Here is a 23,055-nt window from a genome sequence, read left to right on the forward strand (position 1 = left end):
CGCAGTTAAGATGTACTTAACCCTTCACCTCAAAGACTGATCCAGACATGAGCTTACATGTCCGATAGCCCCATTAATCATTTTGCGTTCAATGACAGAATCTTCTTGCTTTAATTTTTTTACATGAGAAGGACAGTGAACACTGTGCTAAATAAGAGGTGGGAAATATAGCAGTTTGGGATAATGGTATTACTGTAAACCTACAACACGACTAAATAATCTTCTCAAATGCAAATCTTTCCCCCGACACAAATGATTTATTCTATAATAGCAATTGAAAACCCTGGCAGCGAAATTATGCTGTTCATTTAAATACTAAAAAAGTCTAGTTTTGGTTTTCAGGTCATGTTTTTCTGTTTTAAAGTGTTTTAATTGTCTCTCAATTAATTTCTTTGGTCAATACTTCAAAAGTTACATTTAATGCTTTTGGCACACATCTAATCCCCCGTAGTATTTTTCTCCCTTTAATACAACGCAACGATTTTAAGGGTCTTAAATGATCACCTCTTATCGTATTATTTTGTTCAGCTGACAGAGTTGTACAGTACTGAAGATAAGAACTTCTCTTGTCAGTGGTGCCGGGCCAGTGCTGTCTTAATACCAGCACTCAATCAATAACAGTGGGGAGACACGACAAGGGCGACAAGATATTATCTGGCTCACACTCTGGGCTTCTGATTAAGCCTTCATCCCAACTCTGTCACACTGCGATGTGATTAATTTAATACCATTATGTTCTAATGACAGCCTGTCTGCAGGCACATTAACAGGCCCTGCTTTAGTCTGTCTGTCTGACGCGGTTCATTCACATGCGCACACACACAGAAAGGACGCTGGCTGTATACGCAAATATACACAAATGAATAATCCTCTGGGCCTCTTTCTAGTGACTACAGATACCACTAGCTTGGCATGCGGATTTGTTTTGATTCATGACTGTACCACTTCCAGATGCACGAATGCTATTCCATACACACACATGCTTACATACGATATATTTATGCTGAGTTGAGAGAACCCCATGTAACCCACGATGCTATATAATAAACAAGACTCGAGCCATGCTGTGAGAGAGGCTTCTTCTGTTGATACGAACAGATTATTGACCATTTTCAAAGTATAATAATAATATTCTTTTTCTGCTTCCCGTTTTATACTTTAGTGATTTATGAGGCTGGCAGCCGGTTGTAGCCTTAGGTGCAGAATGTGGCCAGAGCTCTCTGCACCTTAATTATAATAATTTTAGAGGCCGTCTAATTTCTATATGAATAATAGAACGAATGAAGGTACCTGAGATATTTGGTTTCACTGGTATTCTTATTGAGACTTTCATTTCATTTCATTTCATTGTCAGCGATTACAGTTTTTAAGGTTTATTTATCTGTAGCAGTGGTAAACGAGGAGCCAGACCTTACATTAATATGACAAAATATATATTAAGTCGATTCAGAGCAACTCAGTGCTCAACTCTAAAGACATCGAGAGTGTATGTGGAAGTGTCTCGGAAAGATTCTTTCATACTCACCAGGGGAGGCATCATGCCCTTGCTGGATGGGGGAATGACAACTCTCAAGTCTGGCTTGCGGCTTCCGAGGCCCATGTTGCCCCCCGGTGGTGGTGGTGACTTCGCAGGCATGACTTTACCCAGTCCGTTCCCGCTGGGTGTACCCAGAAGCCCCGGCGAGCCCCTCGGGTTAACGAAGCCATTTCCTGCTGGGACACACATACAGGCAGAAAGCATCATGGGATTGCGCTCTAATCGACCAATCCCCAACAGCCATCAGTCGATTTGATGACATGCCATTTCCCAGCTGCAGTCGTAGCATCTCATAGCACGCAACGTTAAGTGTTCCCAACCCTCTGGGAAAGTTCTAATAAGACCCTGGTAATTATCCTGCACATTTACGAAAATAAAACATAAATTTTAAAATTGATGAGCCTTTGGTTGTGTTGGTGTACAATGGTGTCAAAGCGTCCCAGGATGAGGAAAGCAATTCAGTTTAACAAATGTAGTGTGACTTAAGCTCTTTAAAAAGTGAATGGCTAAAGTCATTACAACTGAGTGCAGCCATTCGCTGCAATAAAAAGCAATTAAACTTCCATTTTGGAGAAGAAATCTAAAAACTTTGGTGTGTTGTCGATGGCATGTTTACATCTGGTGTACTTTTTGCCATTTCTAGTTCTAAACTGAATTTATTGTTGAAACTAAAGCTACTTTTATTTTCAACTGCTCAATTAAGAGCAAACACGATCAAATCAGCATGTTAGCAAGTGCTACAATGCCCTAAAAAGGCACAGCAAAGGGCACAATGTATTATACCAGACGTCAGAACGTCAGTCTGCGGAACATCAACAAATACTGAAAATCTCTGTGAGGATGAAGTCATCACGTGAGAGAGAACAGACTAATCCATCAAGACTGCACCTGACTGACCTCGCACCCGTGTACTATATATACTGTGGGTCTCTGGTTTCACGTGAATGTCAGCGCATTACAACGATGTCTTTCTACCATCTGCTGGCTCACATTGTTAGCAAGTTCCTTCGCACAACCGTCTGAAATATTCTCTAACAATCACGGGTCATTTACCCACACAATGTGTAACCTCTAAAGACAAACACAGGAATTACAATTGGCCGGCGTTCAAACCCCAAAACACAATCACTCTTGAGCTCCATTTGAATGTTTTCTTTCGTCCGTATGAAGAAAAGTCTCAGCCCAACTAAACAACCTTAAAAAGCCTATAAACTCCTCTATGCCCATTTTATTTCTATTTGCTCGTAACCACACATACGGAAAAGTGCTATGTCATTTCAGTGTGTTTTCTCTGTAATAGCAGCTTCATTAAATGTTAGTCATGAGGCTTTTTCTCCCCCCCCACCCAGCGCTCATTTCCTGTGGGGGCTTGCTGTGGGACAGCAAGAGAGAGAAGGCCATCATCAGACAGACATAGAGCACAGCCCTACACTTACTGTGTCTCGACTTATACTCGCCTCTGGTGAGAAAGGAAAACATATGCACAATGCTCAGAGGGTCTAATAATCGAGGGAAATTCGCTTTTGTTATTTTGCTTTGAGACATTTTTATGGACAAAGATAGTGTGAGACTACTGTAGATGGTAAACAGGAGGAGCAGGTTTGGGAAGTGATCCAAGCGAGATTCAAACGGCAACACACAAGCACCACCATGCAATTTGTCAGAACAAGCGCTTTGCCCACCAGGACACGTCTTCAACATTTGCAACTTCCACATTGTAATATTTAAGAGTATCCATTGACAGGAATGCAATATAGTTTTCAGAGGTGTTCAAAGACCTTACACAAAAAAGCATTTACAGAGGCTAAAACGTGATGACATCTTACTTCTGTGTCAGCCTCTGTAGTGTTTCAATAGGGAGGGGCGAGCGGTGGAGTGAGACATTGGTTGCATTTCGCAATTCTCCCCACCAGATGTCGCTTAAATCTCCACATTGCTCCTTTAAAAGTTTTTTAACGGATATGTACATTATGTATTTTGCTTTGAAGAATCTTAAAAAAAAAATTGCTTTCTAGACAATGCCCAAACGTCAATCTATGATATTTTTAAATGTGTAATAGTTAAGAAGTTGTGTCCAAGCTTCTGACTTAATTAACAGGTAATATATCATCAATGTAAGCAAGTAGGAGGACAACATGGTCAGCAGTACATTACTGTAATGATGTTTGAAAGGAGGAAGTATGATATCATTACACTGAAATACTCCTGAAAAGGATGTTCTGTAACAAACTGTGTAAGAGGCCCTACTGAGACATCTCGAGTTCTGGGTTGTTACCGGTGCCTGCAACCCTCTCGCTTCTAAAAGAACACGTCTTAAATCTTCTTACACTCAACAGAGTACGCTATGTGTCAGAATACCTAAGCTTTTAAAAAAATACAGACGAGTGATACAATGTAGTTTACTTTATTAAACTAAATCTCTTACTCAGCCCCGAGTAATGCACGATCCCTTGTGAGCATGGTTACATAACAGTCTGCTTTTACAAAACAAATACTTAGTTTTCTTTCAAAGAAAGGCTGTTTTGACATGAAGCACCAGACGAGTCCTAACGGTTATTAAGTCATCATTACCTTAAGAGGCACAGTGTCTTCGAAAGGAAAAAGTATGCATGAATGAGGAAAGACTAATGAATTTCAGAATCAAAGCTTCGCCTCTCTAATAGATTAAGAAGAACAGAGTCCAAATTCTAATTATAGTCTTAATTAATGAGGCTGAACAGCACCTCTTTAACGGGTGCAGCCATATTGTTTTGGCTCCGGAAACCATGCGCAGGAACAACGTGAGCTGGGAAAAGAGTTCCAACTGGCAGTGCCAAGAAAATCCAATTCATATTTAACTTGGAGCCCTTTTGTACAAAAAATAAATATAATTTATAATGCCTCTACCAAGAATGGGAACAAGTAGACGCTATTTGGAGATCTGGATGGGGATGGAGGGACCCAAAGATGCGGTGAAGAAACTGGCACGTAAACGCTCTTTGGAGAAGCATTCTTCTGATACGCAATCAGGCTTGTAATTGCTCCTCAACAGCGTATAATTCTTCAGTATTGATGACGGAAGCTATGTAGAGAGACAACTCCAAGCCCCTTCCAACAATGCTTTGTTTTTAACTCAGAAGGTGCTAAACAGCCAAAAGAACATCTGCATCTTACTCTAAACTGAATCTGAGCTTACCTCAAAGATCAGCTTATCACATTGCTAATTGGTGCTTATTGAAACACAAATGATGTATTTCTGGAACAATTAAGTTTGGTTCACTTTCTCTTTGTGCACGATTACGCATCATGAACAGTAAAGCTGAGAGCTAGCTCTTGTCAGGTTGAACAAGGTGTTTTTGACACATCAACTTGTAGTGCCAATCTAATTGTAATTCACTTATTGAATGTGTTTGCATGAATCTGCTTTTCAGCCACACCTCAAGACAAAAGCACATTAAACTTCATATAAACTATATTAAAGGTCTGTTAAGTTTAGACTGAGACCCTTTTGTGGATAAATATACAAAGAAATAATTTCTTATTTTAAATAATTCATTCAAGTGACTGCATTTTAATTCTGCAGGTGTAGCATTTTCACATGTCTGCATTCATTTTAACATGTACAATGTGTACAATGATAAGAGCCATTAAGATACACATACTATAAATAGTACTTTGGTTGCTTGACCATACTGTATATTGTAATCAAATTCTTCAGTCATCTCACTCAAGTTTTTCTACCTTTGACATTCTACAATTTGGAAACACGAACACATAGACCAACCTTAATGGTGCTGTTAAAACATAAATGATCGAAAAGTCTTTTGGATCAAAAGAAAATGAGACAAGCACCAAGTACTAGTTCACCTTCTGGAACTGTGGGCTCTTCAGTCATAAGTGTCTTGTGTGCACAGAGGCAAAATGGAAGCGGTCTAAAACTTTTCATGAAATATGCATGCACGCACGCACACACACACACACACGCACACACACACACAACAAAACAAACACACACACACACACACACACAACAAAACAAACACACACACACAACCTGCTTGAAGAACCAGGACAGAAACTGCATTTAGCTTGGACAACTAACTATAACTAAATCAGCTTCTGTATAGAGTACAGTCAGTCAAACACAGAATTGGCAATGCCTTGCTTGTGCTGTCTGTTGCTTACAATGTACTGAACTTTCAACCTTTTCCGATTTCAAGGCAGCCGTCCAACCTAAGCAAATATAAAACTATTATTAGGAAAGTACATGGTGATCCATATAGAATATAACGGTGTACATACTTTCTTCAAGTAAAAGCAATTTGAAAATGTAAAATTTAAGGGAAAGCCCACTGTATAAAATAAATCATGACCACACATTTCAAAATCACATTATGATTCACAACCACAATATTATAATTAGACTACTACTAAAACAGCAGCAAACACAAAAACTTTTGCCTGATACTGACATCTGACCACAATGAGAAATAAATATTATAGCATATATATATATATATATATATATTCTCTGCCTTAAGTATAAATGCAAGTGTCTGCATAGCGCAAGTATGAAAATCTGTATAAAGGCTGCTAAAAGCTGGGATTGGTTAATATTTTTAATTCACTATGTGGGAAGAGATTTTTCCTCCGTCAATAAAAACACTGCCAATGGTTGGGACAACAGTGGGATCTGGCCGATTCGACAGAAACTAGGCCTTCTGTTCCCTGCACAAATCAACAAGAAAATAAAAATCTAAAACGATGATCTGAAAGCAAACATTCTGCCTAAACCAAAGTGCTCTACCATATCAGAGAACTAGAGAGGAAACCAAACCATTTTGTTCCACAGTCCTGATGAGTCATCAAGACCTCCAGCCACTGTACATGGTTAGGTAATGCACCAAACTGCTTAAAAGAGACATGAATTGTGCCACGACAGCTGCCTGATATTTCACGAACACAACGATTAATTTGCACCCTAGCTGGGTATGTCAACATGGAGAAAAAGCTTTCTCTTCCTTGAAATGGAGAGTGAGTGAACAGTATGTGCTTAGATTAACGCTTGGACCCTCTTCACCATTCCTTTAGCTTTACTGGCGAATAGAGCTTTCCCCTGAACTCGTTTAGGCAATATGAGGTCACTCTACACAAGAGAGAGACGGCAGAGGAATAGTGCCGCCAGTCGCATTCCTTTTCGGCTGCTTTCCTGTGCCTTGCACAAAATCAAAAGTATGCAGGAGTGGCCATCTGACAGGAGCACTGAAGTGGTTCCTCTCCAATGCGGCCACGCTGGTACAGGCTGTTTGGAACAAACAACAGCTGCGTTATGTGATAGGAGAGCCAAAGGCCTGCGCTATGTGACCAGAGAGCCAAAGCCCTGAGACCCTTGGGCAAATGCTCCTTGCCACACCCCATAATGCCACTGCCAAAGCAGGAGTGTTACTAGACTGGGCTAAAGGGGATATAGGGGATATGTGATATTCATGTTAGCACCAAACAGTAGCGGTCAAATTAATCAAAACACAATTAAAACATTCCCCTGCTCCTAATATATCACTGCTGTCCTTCTCAAACCTTTTATCTTCATATTTCGTGATTTAGATTTTTTGCCATTAATAACTATCATTAGTCACCCTTTATGTTTGTCACTGAGTCCTGCAGATATATAACCAACAAAAGTATTAAAAGTGCCTGTCAACTTAATAATTTAAAAGTAATGTTTTTCCATTTTCTGTATATTCTATTTGTAAACTTCTTCACCCTAGAATTGTGGTATTGGTGTTTGATTTTTTTTTTGTAAATTGCTGATTGACCAGTTCTTCAATTTGAATGAATTACCCCAACTGGCTAAAGCAGAGATTTATATACATTCATTTGTCTAGCGACGCCCCTGTTTCGCATCTCTAAATGTTAATTCTACAGAGATATGATACTGCCCCACAGGGACTATGTTGGGGAGGACTGACTCATAAATGTCTGACAATTAGTAAAAGACTAACAGAAGTGGGTGCGTGAAGACACTGAATTCTGCTCCATGTAACTCTGCCTACAAAACTTAAGTATTTACAACCATCAACACTGTAACCCATCTCACAGAAAATTCTATTTAATTCCTATTGTGACTTCAATTGAGTGATTCGGTTTCTTCATACTCTGTAAGCAAATGTCTGTTTGTATAACTGCAGCTGGCTATAAGATGGTTAAATCCCACCTGTCTATGCCTCTCAGCACCACAGAATGCTTATGACAGGTTGCCTGGTCATTGTGCCTTAGAGGGCTATCATGGTCCGAATGCTTGCATGGTTCTGCTGGGTCAGGCATTTAGCAGGCTGACGCCAGCCGTATAAGGACTGCACCAGTACCAGGAAAACAGATGCACCTGTCAATAGGGGGAAGGAAACTCAAGGGGGGATAAGAGGGATGGAGGCAGGGGGCCGAGGCCTTAAAGGAAATGCTGAGTTTATTTACCTGCCTGTCTGATTCAGCTACTGAAACGGAGTTAACCGTTTCGTAAATCGAGCTAAATAAACGCAGACACGGAGTCATGTGCACAGGGCTGTCGCTTTGGAATAGGTAGGCCGTCCCTCAGCCTCTGGTCCAATGAGCACAGCCTTGTCCCTAAAGACGACCCTTCGGATACATGCAGTCTCTAAGTTTTCCAGCAAGAAAACTAATTAGGCCAATAGGAACCTTCAAGTTCACGTGAGAAAGCAGATTCTCATGGCCCGGTTGTTCCAGCAGTCAAGCTCTTGTGCTGGGGTGCTTTGTAATGTTGAAAAAGTAGCCCTGCTTCACCGGTGACATAGACAGAGCAGCCCGCTAGAGAATGGAAGCAACCCTTGTATTTGTAACTGTCAGTGAAAAACAGTTGGACACATGACCTTGCGTGAGTCCTTCATGACTTGACAGTGTGTATACACACAAGCAGCAGGGCAGAGCCGCTGCAGCTGCCGCCATTTTCCATCATCACATGACTGTTTGCACCCGCTCAATCAAACGGCTCCTTTCGCCCTCGAACCAGCAAAGCTGGACTGACAGAATCCTACTTACACAACTTAATGCTCTTCAATCTAGGTAGGCAATGCAGCTGTGACACAACCTCTGAGGTTTTCTTTGAATGATAATCATTACATGCTAATTTTTTTGAGATGCCATACAAAAACCCTAGATAATATCCTTCTGATGCCCTCATAAAGGACAGAGTCACTTCGACATCCATCACTAGCTCATAACAGTTTGGCCTAGATTTCCAAATATCAAGAGAGTAGGGGGGTTGTGGTGGTGTGCTCTACTGTGATATGCCAGTTATTCTCCAAGTACAGGCGAAATGACACGACTATATAATCACAGCAAATATAATGATATCCACAACTGCAAATCGAACCATCAATGATTTAATCATAAAACCATCACCTAAAATACAGATCCACAAACTATGCATCTATTGACTGAAGAGCTCAGCGTGGCTGGTGCAGTCACCCCTCAGGACTTACCCGCAGGGCTGGAGCTGACGCCGTTTGGCACTGCGAGCTCTGGGGTAACCAGCATGACACCTAATGAGATGCACAAAATGAGATGATTAACCATCTGCATCCTTCATCTCTGTGTTTGAGTACGTATGTGAGTACGTTACTGCAAAAACTGAAATCTTAATCAAAAGATCTAGATAAATAATTTGAGAACATAAAGCTTTTTTGTCATTAAAGATTAACAGTCTTAAAAGCACATTACACACTAGACTATAGATCTGAATTTTAGTTAAATTGTGCCTTAATGTACTTAATGTACAAATTCTTGTTATCTCATTATGAGCACCATGAGAAACAAGCCACAGCTGTGCACATGCAACTGGATTGTTGTGCTAATTTTAAGATGAAGAGCACCCATGAAATCTTATTTAATTGTTTTAAAGGACACAGACTTATTGTCAGATAGCTGTTTTCTAAATTCAAGAAATCTTACAAAGTGTAATCTTAATGCTCTGGCAGATATTTAATATTTGTCTTCTATTTATATATTTTTCATAGTGGGCATTTACAGACATACAGCAAATGATATGTCAAATCATGTGGGTTGTGGAAAAGAGGTGTGTTATTACTTTTCTAAGCAATCAGAATGAATTTTCACCTTGGTGAAAAAATACCATTGATTTATAATGATAGAGAAGAATCCGACAGATTAGCAACACCCTAGCGACTGACCAGAATGTCGTAGCAACTGCCTAACAATATGCTAAAGTACCTCGGTAAAAATGCCTTACCTATAATACCATAGAAGCCAAAGAACTGCGCATTCAAATACCTTAGCAATCATAAAGCAATGATCTCGCAATACTCCACATCATTTCAAGCTCCACTTTTTATCAGAAAAATAAATCAAGACTCTGTATTCTATCAGCTAGCATCTTCTACATTGCACTGTCTACATTGGTTATACTAAATGTTTTTCATTTGTTTTACTCCAAGGCTGTCAAGGGCAAGTGATCTCAATGCACTCAACATGAAAGTATAAAAAAGTATACAACTAATCTAAATCGAAAGTCAGTTATACAAGAAATGCTCAAACGGATCTTGCCATCGTGATTTCAGGCAATATTTGTGCTGTCGAGAACAAACTCCAGAGAGCGTGTGCTGGCCTGTGAAGGGCGAGTGTTTAAGTATTGTTGAGGTCAGTAATGGGTGTTGTTGGAACATCAAACACTTTTTGCAGCGATGCACTGCAGCAGTGTTTTTGCACTCTACTACGATCATGCCTCCCTCCTACATAGCAACAGAGATAAAAGGATGACTAATGTGTCCAGTACAAAAACATGCATTTTACACTCGAGTTATAACTTAAAGACACACCGCTATTTATGGAATTTTAGGTTTAAGGTTACTAGATTCTTCATTTAAGTTCAAAAACAAATATCAAGACTGAATTATTTGTATCTTTGCATTGCATCTTCATTTGTTGTCATGGGAAATCTTTATGAAGTAAATCCAAATGCAGTCTTTTGTATTCGATCTGTCAGTCTGTCTCTCACACTTCACACCAGGGCTGGTGTGGCCCAGCCACAGAGCCCACTGCTGTCAGACCAGCTTAAAGAGCAGATCAGACGGCATTAAAGCCTGCTGTCGTCATGGAGACCACTTCCAGGAGACTACTAATTGATCTCACTTCCGTTTCTCTCATGCCATGGCTGAGAAGGTGTGAAACACAAAGCATGTCAAGCAACGTATAGATGTCTGTGCACAGCAACTGGTAAAAAACATGATCGTTTCATTACTTCTTCCTCTAACAGATCTCACTATCAGAGACGGAGAAAAACAACATCTGTTTTGAATTTTTAAAGCAAAGAAATAATAATAAAAAGACACTCTTGACATTTAAGTTGTTAGAAAAATTCCAAGACGTGACGGTACTGTAACTGCCCTACTTTGCATTGTAGAAATTCAAGTATGTGGAAGGAACAGCACCAACCTGCGCTGCCTGTACTGGGGGGCCTCTGCGGGAGCCCAGCAGACACTACGTTTCTGTGCAGGGAACCCTGAGGTGGAGACAGCATGGCACCATCACTCAGAGACGCAGCGGCGGCTGACAGGCTCTGACTGCCTAAAGAGGCCCCGGGGTTGTAGGACATGGCGTTGGGGTTTGTCACAGGCACAGCCACATGCATGGAGAAGCTCTGCTGGGGCAGGGCTGTAGGCTGAAACAGATGCACACACATACATGGCTTTATGTGAAAGAGCTTCAAGAATTTCTTAATCCAAATATCCCAGTATAAAAATGACATTCATACAGATTCAGATCTCTACAAGAACGGCTAACAAGAAACGACACGACGGCAGGATGCGCTCGGTTCTTTGCAGCGTTTGTATTCATTCAACTAGAATGATTCCACATATCTTCAGGCTTCTAACAGGAGTGAAAGATGACCCCTGAGTTTTGGTGCTTTTATCATACAATGGAGAAAATGAGAGATAGATTGCCAGGTGGAAAAACGTAATCTCAGGAGGGAGATCTCTGGATCACCTTGGGCTGTCCAAAAAAGCCCGGCATGAAGTGAGAAATACTCCTGGAAAACAAATCTCCTACTGGGAGTCGTTTTCAATGTGCTTGGAACACCGATTTTGACCCAGGTTTAATACATAAAACAACATCTTGAAATAAAATACATTACAAAGGCATGCAAATTCAGGCAATATCTCAAAATAGCTCTCCAGTCAAGCATGGCTATAGCCAGCACTGCACTTGGCCCTGTTTATAAAGCAAAAAACAAGTGCAAAACACCAGAAATAACAATGTATATAATTTTTTGAAAGGGTTTACCTGTCAATTCTTATCTATATACATTGGTTTGGATATGGACGAAAATCCCATTTTGGTCTAATGTACTGAAAAAGCCATATGTAGTCGTGCAATTGCAACCATAGGTAGTGTCTCAGTCAAATCAACAGGCAGTGCATTGCTGACTACTCATAGTTATCCACACAGTGGGTGTGAGCAGGAGCAGTGAGAAGCCACTCCGTTCACTTAACAGTGCTGTGAGCCAGTTAGTAAAAATATTAGTGAGTTAATGACACAAACTGCAGCTTTGTTCAGGTCCATTCAGTGCATTGAAAAAAATCACCTGGCACCCTTTATCAGGTGCAGAATTTTACGATCACCAACCAACAAGATCACTATTGTCAATAAAAAAAGAAGGGTCCACATTTTTGTAAATAGAATAAGGTTTCAATCTGTGTGCGCTGGGATACTGGGCTCTGATAGGACAAAATAATTGGTCCGGGGAGAACAAACAAACCCAGGTGTTGCCACCCACCAGAAGTAGAAAGAATAAAAGAAATAGGTTCTAATGAGTGGAGGAGAAACAGCGTTAGTCTGTCTTTATACAACAGCAAATCTTCTCCATCACATGACCTGGACAGGGCACAGTACTGAGAGAAAAGATTCAATTTGCAGATCTGTTTGGGTAAGTGCTGGGAAGAACACATCAATTACCTCAACCAATGAATCTGTCAATATTCTAGGATATTCTAATGTAGGAATTTCCTTTAAAGATACCGTTTACTGTAAATAGCTTTGTAACATCACATGGAGAGGAGGTTTGTTTAATTTTTGAACAAAATTGTAGAGTCCACGCAGGGCCAAGTGGATGTTTCAGTAAAGTAACAAATACTATGAAATTTGCCATTTTTAAATAAACGTTTCACTTAAATTGTTATTCTGTAATCATTTAATAAAAGAGAAAAAGAATGCAATAGAGTAGACAATGTGATCTTATTAGGGTGAGAGAAAAAGCTACAAAATTCATGAAAAAGTGCACTTCCACTGAAACAAGAAATATACTTTTGTTTTGAAAGTCTTTATTTGTTGAAATTGGTTACTGGGTGAGGTAATGAAAAGGGGTTGTATCCTTTCTGCCACAAAGCCAAGCAAAAACATTGCATTTACTTACGATTTTATGATTTCGCATCATATTATCAAACTCCTCATTAATTTTTTTATATTTTTCTTCTGTGTGAGGGGTGAGGACATGTGAGGCGTCAGGATCCGGGCTATCACAGCCTCTGTGTTCTTTCTTGTTAAGCGCCTGCAGTGAACATCAACATAAAAAGAGGGATCAACACAAAAAGGCAGAGAAAGGAGGCAGTACTTACACCACAGCGCTTGTACATTAAATCACTCTCTTCGTTTAGTTTGCCGAAACGGTCGTCCATGAGGGGACTGTGACCGAAACAGTCATCTGGATCTGGACTGGCACAGTCAATATGGCCTTTGTTTCTTAATTTCTGAAAATAAAATTGGAAAATTCACACATACATACACATTTGAAACCCAGACAGCTAGTTCAGGGCTCAACCATTAGGAGTGTTCCTACTGGCCCGTACTTGCTCTGCCAGCAATTAACTGGACAAATACATAAATGTTTTTAGACAATTAAAAATATACTTTAGCAAAAATTTGTCGACATAAAAAGTCACTACTTTCATTTAGCATTAGGGTTTGCTAACATTATATATAAAGACCTACTAAAAATAAATTATAAGATTAATTTGCCATAATAGCTACACATAACTTTGCTGAATAAAAAACTGCATGTGATGAGAAATTGTACTGATTTCATGCCAGCCAGCAAAGAAAAATGACCTTTGAGACACATTTAAATAAGCAGAATTTACAACAATAACATCTGAACCAAATTCACTTTTGCAACTCAGTAATGCACTTTGGAAACTGATTAAAATGAAACAATGTAAAAGTATTTGGTTGATGCGTACATATAAAACAATTAAGGACCGACCAATTTGATAAAACACACAGGTCACAGCATTTAGTAAAAATTTAAATTATTACACTTCAGTAGAATTGTTTATAATAGTGTGTTTCTGTTACATCTGCCTAGTGAGCACAAAAGAGCTACGATTGGAATGTTCAAACTGAACTGGTAACAGTTCAATGGATAATTTGGCAAATACATTAAGAGCTAACACGCTGATGGCTGCACGATGCCTATTGCATTAGTCCCCAGGGAAGAATTTGAATTGTCACTCCTTATCCTGTCCTTTAAAAACATTAGGCTCCGGAAAACCAAATCGTCTTTCTCCCTCTCTGCCTTTCTTCCACTCCCTCCTCTTTGCTCTCTTTCTTTGGAACATACATTTCCCTCAGCATGTGTGTTGTGATGCATATTTCATTATCTTTCAGTTATCATAAGCCACCCAGCTGGAAGACACACACACATAAGGGGCTCCCACAGTGCAGAGCTTTAGAAACTCTCTCACTGTAATTCAGCATGTCTGCCACTCACATCAGAGCAAACGCAATGTACAAATTGAATGCATTATCATATCCGGACAATGACATTTAAGCATAGAGGGGTCTGATTATTGCAAAAGCAAAGTGCAAAGTACCAGGTGTAATATTGGCATTTCTTTTAATCTTCAGAGACACTTTAGTAGCCTTAAATGTATAACATTTTATTGGCCATGTGTGTATATAACTCATTATATATCAAAAATCAAAAATGTCCTAAAAGTATTCCAAAGTATTAAGAATTCCGAAGTATTCCTTATATAACCACTGTTAAAATATGCACATACAGTAGATCAAAATAGCATAAAATATCATTTTGAAAGTATATTGCGTTTCAACACAACACCCAATTTCAAGTACTTACCCCATGGCATAAATCAACTCTAGGTAAATTATATATCGTAGTCTATTATACAGAACGTCTGGTTACAATTATGCAAAAAATGGGCCCTCTTACACCGTTTGCTGTCACCTTGTTAATGCATTCAGTCTAACGCGTAACCAAAAGCATATGAAATAAAATAAAAACACTTTGAATGTGTAAAGCCTGTACAGTATGTACAGTACAATGCATTATGTATATATTGAGGTATTCATTGTATATATTATTTCACAGGCATTAAGGAAAGCGTTTCCTTTTTATTTTTCACACTTTTGGTTACGCATCAGGCTGACTGCATTAACAAGGTGACAGCAAAGGGTGTCAGGGTGTGCATGAAAATGGGAAATCTTCATTTGACACCCTGGTCTATTTCTCGCTGGATGGAGCACCTGTTATAAGGCTACCTCAGGGCGGTTTGGCAGCAGAGGTCACAAGTTCTTTCAGATGAAAAAGTAATGTTTTGAAGGAAGTGAAGCACAGCACATATACACTAACAAGCCCCTTAGTCTTCGTGTCTATCATGATGCAAGTGTGTGTGTGTAGGTATGTGTGTGGGTGTGTGTGAGAGTGCCTTCGCAATGCAGCTGCTGTCCTCCGGTATTTGACTGAAGTGAGATCTTTGTTGATCTTTATCTTCTTTATCTAAGAAAATGTGCAACCAAGCTGTGCGCTACGTCCAGGATCTCTCGCTGGCACATGTGCATAGGAAGGTAAAAACAAATGTACACAATGCATACAGTAAGTGCTGTGCAATCCATCTCGCATCTTTCTGTCTACTGAAAACACAGACGTATTATACTGCTTACAACTACAGATATACAGCTTTTCTGGGACCTTCTGTAACTATGAAGCTATTTGGTGCGGTACCGAAGGTGGTTCTTGCACTCTCTTTCTGAGCAACGCCTTCTCGGGTCATTTCCTGTTTACAGTGCCCTATGTGGCTCTCTGAAACACTGTGTTTACCAGTGAAACTATGCACTTTCTCCCCCAGAGTGCCACAGATTCCATCAGGACCTGCAAATTATAGTCCCAACCTGCTCATTATGTGGCAAACGCTGTGGCTGGAGCTGGTCTGTGTGATCAGGGCAGGGCTGCTGACTTCCACAGTAACCCCAGGGACACACCCGTCCGCTGGGGCCTGAGTCGACAGGGAGGGGCCCCTGTGGAAAGCGTGGCTGCCAAACCGGCCTCCTCATGGGCATAGAGTCCTGGCGATGAGCACAATAAAGTATCAAAACAAAGTGTGGCCAGTCTCAACCCACAGAGCTGTGTGGAATTGGAAATTCCAATATTAGATAGGAAATAATATGACTTTTAAAGGAATAGTTCACCTTCATAATAAAAACTCTCTCATTATTTACAGGCCCTCTTGTCATTTTAAACCTGTATGCCTGTAAGAAAATTAAAACATAACCAAAAAGATGCAAAACTACACAAGTATGACCCAAGTGTTACAAGCAAGCTAACATGTGTATATATTTAGACTGCGGCATGACCTCAAGTGCTTCAAAGACTAAAGAACTGGAATGGCACGCTGGTAAGTTCCATCTTAAATGGCTTGGCATGTTTTGGGTGTCCCATAGATACTGCCCGCAGCTCTGGTAAATGGATAACTAAATCAGCACATGTCCAAACAGGTGTCCCTCTCCCTAACACCTGTCAGCCCCTTCACCTCACAAATCAGCCAATCGGGAGCCTCCGTGTGCACACATGGCCATAGAAGGACACGTTATGTGTCGCCATCGAAATTTCCCAGTGCTGCAGAAAATAAGGCACTGCCATGTGTGATGTATTTAATGGATTCACATCCATCCAAGTGCAAGCACAGATGGGGGCATGAGGTTGATCACAAGTTTGATTGAACTGGATCATTTACATTCTTAATTACACCTTTAAGTGCGCTTCTGCCATGCGTTCTCATCAAGAGGCCAGAGCGGTGACTGTAGAGTTTGAGGAATGCACGCCCCTTTCAACCTTCCTAAAACAAACTAGTGTAGTTTTACTTTTATATCTACTTGATAAAAACAACGTCAGAAGAAATCTAGTGAACAGAAGTGTTTAAGGCTTGCTAAATTCTTTCTTTATTTCTGTTGTACCTGAACATCTAATATCACAAGTTTAGATGTCGTAAGGGAAAAGGAGTGTTATTGTTATCAGAGCGTGGAGCTGGCTGTGTGTGTGTGTGTGTGTGTGTGTGTGTGTGTGTGTGTGTGTGTGTGTGTGTAAGAGACTGGACTATGAGAGTGTGTGAAAGAGGGAGAGTGGGCAGTGCTGGCGTAAGCGGTTCTGGAGAGGGAGCTGAAACTCATATTGTGTAATCTGTTCAGCATGTCCCGTATGGCACACAGACAGGACAGTGGGACAGCTGCCAATATTCACATTTTTTAATAGAAGGTTCGCCAGACCTGTATTGATAAAACTTTGGCAGTATGCACAAAATATGAGACTGACGTCAAGCCAGCACGACATAAATGCGTAGTGAGTGTGAGTCTTTGTGTCTGTATGTGAGATGAAACAAGAACTGAGGAACTTTCTAGAAAACCAGAAAGCTTAGAAACCTCCTTGCCCGTTTGCTGTAAAAGTATTTTATAATAAAACAATATAAAAATGAAACAAAATGTATTTCCTTTATTTCTGAAAAAAATGCTTTGTCCAGATGGCTCACTTTTAGGGACAATTTTGTCAACAAATATATTTAAATAGTGTTATTTCACTTTTAAGTTAGGAATTAAGTTAATAAGAAATATAAGAACAAGAAATGTCAAACTAGAGAAATAAATAGTTTATTGCATTTAGGAATTTATTCTGAAGCATTAAGGTCTAAAATCATAAGTTTGCCAGTAAAAGACGACATAAAAACTGCCTCTCTTGCATAAGCGTCTTTCATTACTTACTCTGCATTACAACTCGAGGCTCACACAGTGAAATGGCACAAGCACTTTACAGTATACGTTGATAAACCATTTCACAAATATCCACCATTTTATCAAAGGTTCTTTGTATTTGACTTATTCACGTGATGCACGTGGATAAAAGGAAGATTCTAATATAGACGGAAATTGTGTGCTGAAAGCTTACCATTCAAAATAAAGCAGGAGCTAGAGAATAAAATGAAAGAAGAAGAAAGAATGGAGGATGATGACAGACTGCGAGCTATGTAATGGGTGGAGTGAGGGTGGAGAGCTTATCCTCCGTTTCTGATTAAATCACACAGTATGGTGACGCAGCTGTGTATGGAGAGAAGACATTTCAGCTGTTCTTCTACTAAAGTTTAGATACAGTCCGTATTATCCTATAAAATACAGTACATAGTCTGCTTTCACGTGCAGCACATATTTCTTTACATATGTGATAAATGGAGGTATACTCCATTTTCTTAGGGCGGCTGACGTAACCTTATTTTTTGCAGAAATGTCTGTAACTTTGGCCCTGCAGAGTCGTGAAGCAGACGCTGTGCCTACCGCAACACTGAGCAAATCAGCATGCTAATCCTTATGACATCCCAAATGTGTTTGGTGAATTTTGCTTAGCATTATTATCAAAGGGGTTTGACTGCATAAAGCACCGTAAAAATTAGTGCAGAGACGAAACCGATATGAATATCTGTTCTTATATAATATCCTAATCCAAGCGTATGCTACAACACCGCACATATGTAAAAACTCAACAGTTTCTTGTTTTCTGTTTGCACTTTACACAACAATTTACAGACGTGGTGCATTAATTAAAAGATCATTAGAGCACATTCAGTAGCACATAGTGATTGCTAACGTATCGACAAACAACTAGGACGGGTGTAATTTTACACAATGAAAAGAGCCAAATAATAGATGATACAGTAGGTAGAGAAGTGGAAAGCATTATTTGTGCTCCCGATAGCCAAAAACCAGCCAAAACCATGACTTTGTTCTTTCTTTCTCTCTTTCTCTCACTTGCTCGCGGTTGGTGCCTGTTCAAGCAGGCCAACGTGACGCAGCAAACCACTAATAGCACAATGGCACAAAAAAGCATCTCCTCCCACAATGACCCATATCATTAATGTCTATATGTAAAAAAATGACGTACTGCACTTTGTCTCATTCCATGAGCTACTGAGCTGTAAAGCAGGATGTGACCTCATGCGTGTTCTTCCTGCCTCTGTGCTATTGTCTGAACCATCCTCTCACAGGAAGCTGGACGGCGGGAGCTCATTTACAGCATGTGAGTCCGGCTGAACGTTTGGTAATTATGATCTTTGCGCAGCTGTTTAGAAAAAACAATATACAGTGAAATCTAATCCCCCCCCACCAGACAAAAGCTGCCGCACAATGCACGCCACATAAATAACGGCAGAAGTTTTAGCAGATGACACATCTCTGTCGGTTCTGAGAGGGAGCACGCCTTCGTCACAGTTTTGCCATGTATCACAGTTAATTACCACTGGCCGACCGCTGAGATCCTTTTATATGAATATAGGATTAGTTAGCAAAGCGTGTTACACTTCCACGAGCAATAGTTTCCCACAAAGACGGGCAGATGTTGGCAGACTGTACTCTGGCAGGCTTGATCAAGCTATTAGCCGCCACTGTGAAGGAATGAACGTTTTCACAATCAAGGGTATTTTGAGACACGAGAGCAGATTGGGAATTGAAACCAAAATTGAGGTGAAGGCATATCAAAGTCATCGCTCAAGTTTCCTTCCAATGAACTAATGTTGCTCTCTAGTCCCACTGGCCTAAATAAATTATCTCATCTATTTAACACCGAAATCTACAGTAAAGCTATTACAGTTAATGACGAACAAAAAGTAGGGTGAAGTGGTAACGTTTCTGAGATAAATGTATCGCTTTTTCTCATTGTTCTTCCCTTCGCCCATTTCCTCCAACCAATCTTCCTCACCCAACTACCTGTCTTTCACTCCTACCCATCTTGACCCACAGGCTAGATCATTAGCCATCACAGCCCTTGAAACAATAGCCCCCCCGAACCCCTCCGTTCCTGCTCTCCTCTAAAATATTCATAAGGACAATTAGGAGTTCCGATAAGGCAGAGAGGAGAAAGCAGAGAGGGTAGGTCGTGCCAGCAGGACGTCTGTTCTGTAACACTCTATACCCCTGCCACCGCGCAGGCCTCATCAATCTGTGAGAGCGCACCTCTCCTCGCTCACCTCGGCAGCCTTCCGGCCTCCTGCCATCCGCCCTGAAAACCGCCGGCCTTGACCATGGCCTTGATACCCTCTTTGTGTGGTGTGTTCGGTCAAAAGATGAGGCACTGAGGTGGTGAGTGGGCTGGAAATCATATTTAACAAACAACCGAATGGGTTTATGGTGGACTACTTAACAGAAACATGTACTTATGTAGTGGGGTAGTGTTTTTTTTTTCAGGTCAACAACAATGAAACAAATCTCCTGGAAACCAGCCTGTCATGCCACTGTGGTTTCAAATCAAATTAGGTCGATGGTAACTTTGAAAACTGTCATGATAAGTGATCGTAGTCCCTATTTATCGTTTTTTACTGACCTTTGTCCATTATTAAAGTCCAATTCAAATGGATGGGAAGGAATGCAGTGTGTGTGTGTGTGTGTGTACATGTCTTAATTTCTCTGCTCAAGTGTGCCAGCATGCACATAACCTTCCAAATGATTTCTTGTTTTGCATTTGTAAATTAGTTCAGTAAAATTAGTTACATGTAACACTAACACATCACAGACATTTGGGAATGTGTTATACATAAAGCCTTCTTTGAAGTCAGCTCTGTGGTGAGCTGCCAAGTTTTAACTATGAATCAAAGCATATGAAAAAAGCGTCAACTGATTTAAAACCCTTCCTCAGGCGGTCCGTATCACCACTGAGAACAATTCAACCCACTCGTGCAATGAACAAACAATACATCACTAAAAGTGAAAGAATTTAAATTGAAAGCATAACATCACTATATGTGCCAGTTCCAGAGTACTTGAAACAATAATTTCAGCAAACGCTAGCCTCTACATTACAAATCAAGCCTGAGCAAGTAAACACAATCTTTCACATCAGCGTTGAAATCATTAGAGCCTAGTTGGGCTTACGTCATCAGAGAATAATTCATGACTGAAATCGGCAAACACGTCCCAGATCTCAGAGCTGAGAGCCATGGAACAGTATCTGAGAGAGGAAGATAGAGAAGGGCCCCATTCTTGCTCTTATTGAATTACATTGAATCATGTTTGCCTGTGTTGGAGATGCTTTTCCCCCCTCCCATTGGAGCGTAATCAATAGCCAAAGAGGACACTTCCATTAGCTTTTGCGCTTGCTATCTAGGGACTGTTTCTGATGGTAACCAGGAAAAAGGAAAGAGGGAGGAGAGAGAGGTTTGTTAAGTTCAAGTAGAATGACGCTTCCATTTTTGTTTCCATTACACTGCTACATCTGCATCTAAGCATTCAAAACTACTGAAAGGCACACGTAGCGATATCATGCAAAACAAATCTGTATCGTTTCCATTGCGACACAACTTGCCAAGTGTCACAGACTCATTTGCATTATCACTCAAAACGTTGCACATGGCAAACATACAGACTTATACTATACTACATATTTTTATTTACTGAAAAAACAATAGTGAACAGAAGTGATGGATTACTTTACATCCATTTTATGCCATTTCTTTGAAAATAAACTAACATTGACATATATTGAAATATAACCCAACCCTAAGAATTGTGCTCATGACATGAGAGATGTACCAAACTGAAACGTTCCCTGTTTGTCACTCAACACAACTTTATTTCCTGGTACAACAGAGAAGACCCAGAGAGGAGAGAGCAAGCATGGATTTATTATGGGGACTTTTTAACAGCTAGGGTTGGGTATCGTTTGACTTTTAGCCATTCCGATTCTTATTGATTCCCAGTTTCACAGTTGAAGTGAAACATTTAGATATCAACCTGTATGACCATTAAGCCTGCTTATTGACTGGTTTGCCAAAATATATATGTATGAGCACCATTTTGTGTATATACTGTATATGCACAAAGCAACCATGTTTTGTCTGATTTATTTAAATTTTTATTACCATACCTTAACTACATTGTGGTTAAACTGTAGTCACTGTAATAAAACTATGGTACATTTGTGGTTCCTTTGCTTTATCAAAAGTTAACAAGCACATTTCTGAAAATATGCACACAGGAATTGATAAGAGGAATTTTAATTTTAATTTCAAGTATCCCTATTCCTTTCCATTCTGATCCGATTCCTAGCCTTTCCATTCTGATTCCCAAACGATTCCTATTTTTGATTCCCAACCCCAGTCCTCACACAGGTGCTTTACACAGGGAAACATCTGAACCATTCTGGGGGAAACTGAGAAACACTGATCTACTCAATGTATTCTATCACGACTTTTTAAGTTAAGAAGCAATGGACAGGGTACAACAGACTGCGTGACATGTAACTAGTAATTACATTTTCCCCTGTTCATGTCTGTTCATTACCTTTTAGCATATTAAATCAATTAATTAGTTTAGTTAATACATTCACATTTAATCAATATTAAAATGTCTTCAGGTTTTTCACGGTCAATGAGATACGTTTAATATGAAACTCATCAACACTATAGCATCAAAGAATACTACAAACTGTAGTACATTACTTTAGTTAGTAATAAAATATAGGCTACCACAGTATTATTTTCATGTGGGCTTGCAGTTAACCTATTTAACAATTACATTTAGTCCTATATCATTGATGGTGTAATTTTTAGGTTATTGTTCCCCCCAATTATTTTGCACCAACCGCCACTGTTTATTTAACATGGTTAAATCTAGACACAAAAGTAAAAGCTTATTTAAAGCTAAAAGGCTTTACAGTATGTTTAAAATGTATGTTTTTTATATAAAGAATAATGTAAATACTTTTAAATACATTTAAAGTTACATAATTTAAAGTTTCAACATAATACAAATATTTTCTTAAACAACTACAACTGTTGCACTCCATTTAAAGGACATTGTTTGCTTAATTTAACTGAAAAAAAAGTATTAAAGAGGCTTTCAGCTTCCCACCGTAGCTACATGAGTTTTGAAACGATCAAATACTGTAGATTACGATCAGTGATCCATTTCAGTATATAGAAGGGGACAGATAAAAACAGAAAAAGTCACCAGTTACTTAAAACATTCATAAAAGGTTAATCTGTGAGGCATTTCTTTACTGTACAACGTTGAGATGCAGACGGAAACAGTGGTTTACTCCAGTGAGCTGAGTGCGAAAATGATAGTTCAGAATTAGTCATTCATTTGCGCTGTGCTTTGTCCCCCTCTTGTTTCTTCAGTGAATGAGCACCAGGGTTATCTGCTCAGAGTCAGCGCATCTATGTTCAAGCACTTGAGATTAG

At 39.8% G+C, this 23,055-nt stretch overlaps 1 protein-coding gene across 11 annotated transcripts in view; it reads right to left on the reverse strand.

The window, feature by feature from the left end:
- The window catches only part of mef2aa (myocyte enhancer factor 2aa), a 75,731-nt gene that overhangs the window by 6,369 nt on the left and 46,307 nt on the right, over positions 1 to 23,055 (reverse strand). For 3 of the 11 annotated variants that reach the window (XM_079465888.1, XM_079465890.1, XM_079465886.1), the window contains exons 5-7: positions 13,162 to 13,293; positions 10,982 to 11,207; positions 1,526 to 1,713 (exon numbers count right to left, since the gene is read on the reverse strand). In XM_079465888.1, coding sequence (XP_079322014.1) covers positions 1,526 to 1,713; positions 10,982 to 11,207; positions 13,162 to 13,293 — 546 coding nt within the window. Of the gene's footprint in view, positions 1 to 1,525; positions 1,714 to 10,981; positions 11,208 to 12,959; positions 13,095 to 13,161; positions 13,294 to 23,055 lie in introns of all 11 variants that reach the window. The other 8 variants (XM_079465883.1, XM_079465885.1, XM_079465880.1 and 5 more) reach the window with 5 other exon arrangements.

Source organism: Barbatula barbatula, assembly GCF_947034865.1.
Source record: "Barbatula barbatula genome assembly, chromosome: 10".
In the NCBI taxonomy this organism is placed as follows: domain Eukaryota; kingdom Metazoa; phylum Chordata; class Actinopteri; order Cypriniformes; family Nemacheilidae; genus Barbatula; species Barbatula barbatula.